At 37.6% G+C, this 10,644-nt stretch overlaps 1 protein-coding gene across 1 annotated transcript in view; it reads right to left on the bottom strand.

Moving 5' to 3' along the window:
• Nucleotides 1-566: 566 nt before the first annotated feature.
• cd2ap (CD2-associated protein) overlaps nt 567-10,644 on the bottom strand; it is a gene marked incomplete in the record, with an annotated part of 49,417 nt that continues 39,339 nt past the window's right edge. The window contains 3 exon segments of the mRNA XM_014032448.1: nt 567-3,422; nt 8,996-9,059; nt 10,079-10,290. Coding sequence (XP_013887902.1) covers nt 3,381-3,422; nt 8,996-9,059; nt 10,079-10,290 — 318 coding nt within the window.

The following is a 10,644-nucleotide window of genomic DNA, read 5'->3' as shown; positions in this document are numbered from 1 at the left end:
GATACTCACATCACATGGCTATGGTTCACAGGTGACTGTTCACCTGTGAACCATAGCCATGTGATGTATCAGTCACATGGAGGCTGGGCTTAAAAGCCTGAATTTTGCCTGAAACTCTCAGACTGAAGAAGTCTCTTGGAAGAGAGACGAAACGTTTCATTAAAGAACCCGTCCAGAGGACCTATATAATTTTTTTTCTTTTTCACGGACAGAACATAACAGAAAGCAACCAGGATTCAATCAGGCAACTGTACCATCATGAGAAAATATTTGGAAATCACAACATTCTGGTTTTATTTGCCTTTTACACAATGTTCTAATTATTTTAGAAATGAGGTTTGGCCTTCAGATGCGGACGGAAGGACAAGAGGAGGAACATCATCCTGATCTTTAACACCGCAAAAGTGCATTTTCTCACTAAGTCTCCTCCTGTGTGAACTTCATTTTTTTCAGTCAATATTTCTAAGAATACTGTCAGGATTTCAGGCATGAAAAGGCCCCGAGGTTGTTGTGACAGCATGGAAGCTTTCAAAATGTGTTACACAGCTTATGGAAAGAGAGGAGTCTTTTCCACGAAATAGATATTTATTCATTTTGGCAAGAAATCTCAGCTCATGCAAAGATACAATGCATGTAAACAAAATCACCAGAAAATATGTTATAAATGTGTAGATTTCTTCAGTTTGCGCTGTCCGACTCTGAATTGTACAATATATGGAAGTTACATTTTATTACACATAAACACAAAGAGCCTGAACATCCTCCACCCAAAAAACTCCCAGTTCCTCCATTCACACAAGGATCATTTCCAGCCATAATGTGAAAAAAAAATTAATAAAAACAGATTTACCGGCAGGAATCGGCACATAACGCATAACTCAAACTCATTAAGGTCAGAATTTGAGTTTAGACTTAGCCCTCTGCAGCTTAGAATTAATTCAACCAAAACCTAAGAGGATTAAAAGCACAATTAGACTTTTAAGACATTTGTGAGATATACATACATGAAAAAGAAAAATACACAAATACACACAGGAAAAGTATTTCCATTTGTGGTATACAGTAGCAGGTGTGAAACAGTAACTTTCAATTTGGAAAAAAATGTCTCCCGAAGTTATTTGGCTCATGTGCAATCAATATTTTACACCAAACATTTCCTTCTGATTATTTTAACTTCTTTTACCAGTTAAAAAACAAACATGTTCATTATTCACCACCACACTAAAGGGTCTTAGCTCATGGATGGTTGATAGAAAGAACACAGACAGCTTAAAGCTGTATTTGATGGTTGACCAATGAAAACCAGCTCCTGCACTCAGTTTGGTTGACTTGTATCGTGGCTCAGAAACATTTAAAAGGCTTACAGTAACTACTGATTGGACGACTCCTGTGAAGCCCAATGTGCAGTTTTAAGGTTTGATCTGTTGCTGAATGTCGGCACATGACCAACAGATTCAAAGACAAACGTTTGGTTAATATAACCACTATGAGGTCAGTATCTCATTAGGCTGCGACTGCCGGCCAGAGGTGTTCAGGAGAGTTCCCAAAAGGTTTTACCATTTTTGTGGGGGGTTGTCAGGTGTCAGTCTTGTTGAAACATGTTTAAAAATTGTGACAAAGGTCTAAAAATGACTCCCAAGTCATTGTGGGAATCTCCAACTGGTCTGAAATATGCCAAAGTTGGGTTTTGACACCTGGATAGACGCACTCTTGACGAAAACCATGAGGCTTCAGCCATCAAAGCCCAGGTCAAAAACCACACAGATATTTCATTTTATTTAAAAACTGGTCTAAATCTAACCGTTCATTTAAGACGTGTATTTCAGCTGGTTAAATCATAAAAATGGAGGTGGCGGTCAACGTGGGCAGAGGTCAGAAATGAAACGATGTTCACGATGTATTTTAGTTTTACAAGCTGAAACAGGTCTTGATTTTGTCATAAACTTGCTTGTTAACAATAAAGTGTAGCTTAAAATTGAAGAAGGGGCTCTCTGCAGTCACTAAGTGGGAGTTTCTTGTTTTGTGGGCATAGCTTGTTGCTTTGACTTTTGTGGGAGGAGTCAACAACCTGAACCTGACCCTTACTTGGAATGGTGGGCGTGGTCTTATGGCTGTTTTGGAGAAAGTTTTCCTTTTATTTGTACAAAACAATAAAACAGAAAAAAAATGTGAATGTCTTATAGTAGGTAATCTGCTTATTGGGAACTATAGTCAAAACTTGTTTCGGTAAAAAAAAAACATTTATAACTTGAGGCAACCACATGCTTTTATTTAACAGTATTTTCAGCCCAAACTGACAAACACAACCCATCACATTTTAAAAGTCTCTCATAGCTTTGATACTGTGAACAAGTATCAATTTTGCTTACAAAGATTGGAAACATTCAACAAAAACTCATGTAAAACCAGTCAGGGTTATCAAAATACATTGCTGGGTATTTATTAGTCAAATTCTGGCCCAATGCTGCATTTAATCAATCATTTAATAAATAAAGGAAAACGGGGAAAATCAGCATGCTCATCAAACCATTCTGTCAGCAGAGTTTTGACAGCTGAGCGGTGGCGCAGTTGTAGGATTTATCATTAAATATTTAATCAACATGTTTTAGGTGGTGGTTGTAGAAAGAGATCACTTGTTTCCAATGAAATGTGATCAAAATCGTTTTAGTTACAAAAAGCCAATATCACATAAAATCTGCTTCTCAGGAAACTTCAAAATATAGTAACGTAATATCATGCTGACATATTCCAGATCCCATTACAAACACTTTATAATATTTATTTTTAAACAGGCACATTAGTGTTACCCTGGACAGGAATGTTAGAAAACATATAAAAAGACAGAAAYCTCCAAAGTGAAGCTCCACAGCTGCCTCACAAGAACCATAACCCCACGACTCAAATCATACATCTTGGTGTAAAATCAAATACTTGTGCATCATAAAAGAAGAAGAATGGAAGTTAGGTAAGGAAAACAAGCGCCCCCTGCTGTACACAGAGTCAGTAGTATTGAGAGCGGACCTCATCTCCCTGAAGGCAGGAAGAACTGCCGGAGTGGAGCAGAGGCACAACCGTCCACCACAGCAGTTTGAAGTAAGGCCTCTGGGTTTTTGTTTTATTGTGTTGGCAAAAAAAAAAAAAAAAAAAAGAACTGAAACATCCATTTGTAATTACACCTAGCTCGAAAACAAATGATATGTGCAAAATGTAAATCTTACAAATATAAGTTTTTTTTAGATCATTGAAAAATGATTGTGCTCAAGCTGGTTCAGGAGAGTCACCACATTTTCTTTGTTTGTTCGGTTACTGGTCCCCTCCTCTTCCTCGCCTGGTGGGCTGGCGGCTGGCCAACGGGCTCGCTGGCGTGTGGACCAAACGCTTCACGTCAGGTGGATGGCTCGCTTTAGCTCCTCGACTTCCATCTGCAAGAAACACACGCTCAGTCTGGGCTTCTGGATCAGACAGCTGCTTTGCTTTGTGAGAAATGGCAGAAAGAACGTTCTGAGTGATTGTGATGATCAACCCGTCCCTGTCAGCTGATTGACCATAATTAAATAATTAAAATGGGGGTGGGGGGTTAGATTTGGCATATGCATTTACATTTTGTTAAAGATTGTTCTCCAATATTGCTGTACTAATTTTTAACCATTTAAAAATGGCTGAATTATAGCCCTTTATAAAATTACCGTATTTATTCATGTATAATACGATCTCATGTATAATATGACTCTCCTTTTTTGAGCTTAAAAAGCATAAAAAATTTAATCCTCAAACTACCTCCAATTTCATACAGACTTCAAGATTTTTCAGCCTTTGCAGTCTTTATACATATCAGTAAAATGATCATTGGACTGTTCATTTTATTTTAACAACATATGTATTAAAGGTATTTTGACAACAAATATATATCAGCTGTAGCAGCATCATATGAATTCTGGCATTTTACACATAGTCCACCAGGAGGCGCCAACACAAAAGTCAGAGACTTCACATGAGATTTGGACCATCTTGTGGGGGAAAAGCAGATTACTTCCTACTCGCGAGCGCCCCCTCTGGTGGGGAAACTTTTTTCAGGGATACAAACTTTAAGAACACTGGTAGATGGCAGCCATTACAGATGAACATGTGTTTGTTGTTCGAGGAGCGGCTCAGTCACACACTAATGTCATTAGTTCGCTATCATTACTATGGTGCAGGACTGCTTTTTCCCTTTTTTCACATCATGTCACCTGCCTGGATCTGTTATTATCTCGCTCTGAAGCACAGAGGAGTGTCAGAGGTAAGCTCGTTTCAACTGATTTTTACAACGCGGTCTCATTTCTGGACTCAGGCATTTTGAGAATGAAGCCGATATTTCAGTTAAAATACATAAGTAAAAATATTTATCCAAGTATAGTACTACCCCCCAACTTTATGGATGATTTTATGGATTAAATTTTACGTATTATACTTGAATAAATACGGTAGCACCAGTAATTAGCTTAATTTGGGTTTAACATTGGTGATTGGCATGTGATCATTCTTAGCTACTCCTCAAAAAATTTAATCTCAATATGTCTTAACATGGCTAAAGTTATGGTGGCCATCTTGAGTTTTTGATTAGATTTTAGAATTAGGTAAAGATTGTTTTTCAGATACTTCTACACTAATCTTGAGCTTTGTATGTCTAAAAATGGCTGCATAATAAGTTGTGACTAGCATTCAGCATGTTTTTTTTTTATCATTATTCAATTATTTAATCATTCAAATTGACTAAAAACAGCAAATTTACTAAAAATTAGCCAATGAAAGTCACACATTGCTTTTGAATTTTGGTTCAAAAGAATTACTTTACAAAACAAAAAAATGAAACAGGCCTGGACATAAATGACTGCAGGTCCTAATGCTCAATTCTGATTTTTTTTTCAATCCAATTTTGCTGCGTGGACGTTCAGGTTATATTCTAAACAGGACCTCCATCATACTCCAGTGGGAACTCAATACAGGCCTGATGTGACCTGCAAGCACAGAAAACGATGATGATTCAACTGTTTTACAGGATTAGCTAAACATGGATGATGCTTGTTGGCATGTCGAATCTGAAGTTGTTGTGCGGTCAGATTAGATTAAACATTTATCTGACGTGCTTTTTTAGTTTCACTGTTTACATTTTAACCATCCTCTGATGGGCTGCTCTGGTGATAAAAAATTATTTTAACAAGAGCAACATGCTGGAAGTCAAGTATCGATCCAGTAGCTTTAGTATGTGATGTTGTATCTAGAGCTGCAACAACGAATCGATAAAACCAATAAAAATCGATTATTAAAAGCGTCCACCCTCTCTGAGACCCTAGAGAGAAATGTAGAGACTTCAAACTTTAAAACAGTTCTTAAAATGCGTTGTTAGAGACTAAGTAGATCTGAAGTTATGATAAAAAGTATATGGCACATAAAATTTTTTTTAATGATGATCTGATTTGATGCAAGCCGTGTTGTGAGGAGGAAACACGTACTGTTTTTTTATTTTTCTGACCGAGGCTGAAAGTTATTTGATAAGCAACAAAAAGGTTCAGGACGAAGGATAAAAAAAAATAAACACAAGCAGAACTCCTGGTCTGCCTCAGTAGGGGATGGAGAGGGACTGCTTACTGGGTCATAAAACACTGTTTTAGCCACAGACAGAGGGAAGCAAAACGTAAAGAATTAGAGAAAAATCATAAACTCTAAACGCAAATAAATGTTAATTATAATAACAAATTAATAATAGTTTTACATCTAAAAATCAGATTTTATTCTTTATCTGTTTTCCTCATTAAGCAACCTGTTAAATTTCTGTTTTGTTATGTTTTATAGCTATAACTAAGTTTATTAATGCATGAGAAATACACATTTTTTGTTTTTTTCCCTGTCAGTGTTTAATACGGCTGCAAAATCAATTGTGAAAATATTTACGATGTGCTTCTTTTTTAATTTAGCATATTATTTAAAAAATCCTTCATTTTATGAAAAGACCCTTTTGATTCAATAGAAAACTCTGGTTTTTAAGAAAATGGCTGCTTATCAGTTAATCGTTAGTCAATCTATAAGATAAATCAACTTCAGACAACTACACATTAAATGATAACTTGCATCCCTAATTTATACAGGAATTTAATTAATTTATATCTACTTATATTTATGTAATTACGTATTTTAATGATTTGGCAGATTAATCGAAAAAAATAATCGACCGATTAATCGATTATTAAAATAATCGTTAGTTGCAGCCCTAGTTGTATCACATATTTTTGTAGATTCTCAGTCATCCAGGACATGGAAAATTAAAAGAAAAAGATGGAGCTCCTCTTCTGTAGCTGAAGCCGTGCGGAGCTACAAGATTTAAACTGCACCAGGTTGGTATCAAAGGTCTAAAGACTTGGATCTATCTGCTTTCTCACAGCTCGCTCATGTAAAATTCAGAAGACCCACGACCTACGACTGAGACCAAGCTTTCTAATTACCAGGCGGCACATTTCTCACCAGTGTGCCTTGATAGTCTTGAGATTTCATCACACCTGCACTGATTCAAGACACCCTGTGCGAGATGCAGCAGAGCAGACCCAGAACAGAACCGAGCCGCCTCATAGGGACAGTGGTATTTTCTTGGTATGCTTTATTTTTGCAGCTGTAGACATAAAGTTTATGTAACGTGTTGCCAAAAAGCTCCAGTTTGTCACATCTGTCCAGAAGATTTTTTTCCCCAGAAGCTTTGGCTTGTCAACACGCATTGTGGCAAATGTCAGTCTCCCTTTTATGCCTTTTTTACAACAGTGGTGTCCTCCTTGTTTGTCTCCCATAAAGTCCACTTTGGCTCAAACAACAACTGATGGTGTGATCTGATACTGATGTTCTGTACTTTGACTTTGGTGTTCATCTTTAGTTTCTTTGGAGGTTGTTCTGGGTTTATGGTTATCATTCACATTCTGTGCTCAAGGCCAGGGAGGATGTCTCCAATCCTGTGGACCTTAAACTTCTGAATATGTGCAGCTGTAGTCAGAAGAGCATCAAGCTGTTACAGCCTTTATCTTTAACAGGTTTATAATTTTCTTTGAAATTGAAAGCCAAAAACACCAGCTGAACTCTCTCAGTAATTAGAAAGCAAGCCTGCCCCTTCTCAGTGCAAGTTAATATCAGCTGGTTCAGTCCCAAATGATGGCCAGGTATCACACAAGAACCATCTGATGATGGGTAAAAGTAAAGAGCTCTCTCAAGACCTTCACAACCTTATTGTTGCAAAGCATAATGATGGCATCTGTTACAGAAGAATGTCTAAACTTCTGAAGGTTCCAGTGAGCACTGTTGGGGCCATAATTCAGAAGTGGAAAGAACATCATTTCACCATAAACCGACCACGACCAGGTGCTCCTCACAAGATTTCTGACAGAGGAGTGAAAAGAATMATCAGAAGAGTTGTCCAAGAGCCAAGGACCACTTGTGGAGAGCTTCAGAAAGACCAGGAATTAGCAGGTACGTTTGTTTCAAAGAAAACAATAAGTAATGCACTGAACCACCATGGCCTGTATGCACGCTCACCACGCAAGACTCCACTGCTGAAGAAACAGCATGTTGAAGCTCCTTTAAAGTTTGCTGCACAACATTTAAACAAGCCTGTGTAATACTGGGAGAATATAGTCTGGTCAGATGAYACCAACATTGAGCTGTTTGGATGCCAGAATACACATCATGTTTGGAGGTCAAATGGCACTGCACATCAGCCCAAAAACACCATAKCAACAGTGAAGTTTGGAGGTGGGAACATCATGGTGTGGGGCTATTTTTCAGCATATGGTGCTGGCAAACTTCAAATAATTGAAGGAAGGATGAATGGAAAAATGTACAGAGACATTCTTGATAAAAATCTGCTTCCATCTACCAGGATGATGAAGATGAAACGTGGCTGGACATTTCAGCAAGACAATGAGCCCAAACACAAAGCCAAGGAAACTCTCAGTTGGTTTCAGAGAAAGAAACTAAAGCTGCTGGAATGGCCCAGCCAATCACCTGACCTGAATCCAACAGAAAATCTATGGAAAGAACTAAAGATCAGAGTTCATAGAAGAGGTCCACGAAACCTTCAAGATTTGAAGACTGTTTGTGTGGAAGAATGGGCCAAAATCACACCTGAGCAATGCATGCCACTAGTTTCTCCATACAGGAGGCGTCTTGAAGCTGTCATTGACAACAAAGGCTTTTGTACAAAGTATTAGATAAATTTCAGTAAGTGTGTTCAATACTTTTTCCCTGTGCCATTACACATTATTACAAATAGCTTCATTTCTGGACATTTATGGTTTGATTTCTTTGTATGTGTGGATCACTTGGGTTGTTACCGACATCTGGTGAAAATTTCATGTCATTAGCACCTCTAGTAATATATTTACTGAGAAAAATGGTGACGTGTTCAATACTTTTTTTACCTGCTGTACATTGACCCAAAATGTATTTAAATTTATCTGCTTTTGCTTGGACAAATTGTTAGACAATTGCTTAAAAATGAGAACATTTTTAGTAAGAGCCTGTTTGCATTGTTCATGGTATGCAACTACAAATATTAATCACGTATTAATCTGTTTTAATAAAGGTCAGTTAACTTTAACTGGCCAAAATGAACCTGAAAGACTTTGTTTCTTGTGTTTGTGTGATTGACTCATTTTGCTCCAACACTTCCATTCTGAGCCAGGAAGAGAAACTCTCATTAGGGATCATATTTAATGGTTTTTAATAGGGGGGTTCCGCTACACAGGTGAACCAAAACTTAAATGACGTTATATTTCATTAGTTGTTTTTCTTTTATCAGCTTCAAGTTATTTCCGTCAAGTTTTTCTTTCTTTATTACATTACAAACTAATTTGACTGTACTGTGGTTACAGAGCTGCAGAGTTCTGTTAAATATTCCCAGGTGCCCAAAAATGAAGCAGCAAAAGCATAAATTGTGTGAGCAGATGGAGTAATGAATGCAGACAGTTCAGCATGTTACCTGCAGGGTCACACGCTTCAGTCGCTCCTCATCCAGCTCTCCCCGCAGCTCTGAGATCTCTTTCCTGGAAACAAACACACAAACATGCCATCAGTGCGACCAGTTCAAACAACAATTCAGTCATTTTGATATTTTGTTAAAAAATTATTAACAGTATATTACAGCTCCCTCTTTACCAACCTCTGTTTGAGGAATTAAAACTGATTTATACTCCAGATGCAAGACATCTGATCTCGCTGATGTGGTCGTGGAATTTTTGTTTAGTTTTTTTGGCATTGACAATTTAATCGAAGCCCCTCCCACTGCGGCACACGTCACCCGCCAACAGAAACAACACAAGGWACACAGGGCTGGCAAATTGGATGTATGTTTCCAGCTAAAGGAGGTGGAGTTAGGAGGAAGATTTGGTATTTCTGTTTTTAACCAGAGATTTTGCAAACACGACAGAAATACTGCAAAAACTGTTCATCTTACCAAGTTTTAAAATCTTATATCAGCCAAAAAGTCTTTTTGATCTTGTTTTGAGACTGATTTACTAAACAAGAACTGATTGTGTAAGAATAATAATCTTGTTTTCAGAATGTGTAKGATTATTTGTCTTGTTAGTCTGAAAATTTGACTCAAATTAAGTCATAAATTTCTGCCAATGGAGTAAGAAAATTTTACTTGGTAAGATTCTTGAAATAAGAAAAATTGAGTCAAATCAAGTATTTCAAGAATCTTACCAAGTAAAATTTTCTTATTCCATTGGCAGAAATTTATGACTTAATTTGAGTCAAATTTTCAGACTAACAAGACAAATAATCTTACACATTCTGAAAACAAGATTATTATTGACTGATTCACCACTAGTAACTTGATTGTTGGACCCACTGCTTGTTCTGTTAATTAAGGTTATTCAGCATCTCAGGTATGTTCTGTCTGTTACTGTGTTATTTCAGATTAAATGTTTGTGCTCAGACTCTGTGAAACAAATGTCTAAATAAATGTGACTGATGCACCAGAGCCACATATTACATTATTCTTCCTGCATGTTATAAATTTTCTTTTGAGCCCGATATTGTGCAGATGAAGTAGGAATACATTTGCTGGGCTTTGAGCAGCTCCACAGTCAGCAGCAGCTCCTTGATTTGGCTCCTGAACTCGTCCAGCTGGGAGTTCGGCTCCTTGGGCTCCAGTCGAGTTTTGCTGCTTTGCGAGGAGTCAGCATCCAGGTTTGGTGCTGCTGCGGAGCTCGGCTTGGCCTCACAGGCCCTGTGCAGCGGCGGTGACTGGGATAAAGTCTTGGTGGGAGGCTGGGAAAAGAACACAGAGGTAGACTGTAAGCTGTTTGAAAAAAGAACATTTAGTGTGTCTTTTGGTCACTTTAGAGCAGCAGTTTTAAGTTTTGCGAAAGTACTGCACACCTGTAGGCCTCCTTTTCAACCCGTTAGAGCTTCAAGGACATTCTGCTGACATTATTCATCTGAAGACACTTAAAAAATACTTTAAAATACTGTAGGCTATTTAGTTTTTATGAATTTTAGACTAAAATTTTAAAAAATATATAACATGGACAGGGCCTCAGTTTCATGAAGCAGCTCTGTTGTCCTCCATCCATATTTTCAGTTCCAGACTGAGTCATTTCTACCTTCTCCTCTCTGTCAACG

The sequence above is a fragment of the Austrofundulus limnaeus genome, unplaced genomic scaffold, assembly GCF_001266775.1.
Source record: "Austrofundulus limnaeus strain Quisiro unplaced genomic scaffold, Austrofundulus_limnaeus-1.0 Scaffold1454, whole genome shotgun sequence".
Taxonomy (NCBI): domain Eukaryota; kingdom Metazoa; phylum Chordata; class Actinopteri; order Cyprinodontiformes; family Rivulidae; genus Austrofundulus; species Austrofundulus limnaeus.
This window is presented reverse-complemented; position numbering and strand designations above follow the sequence as displayed.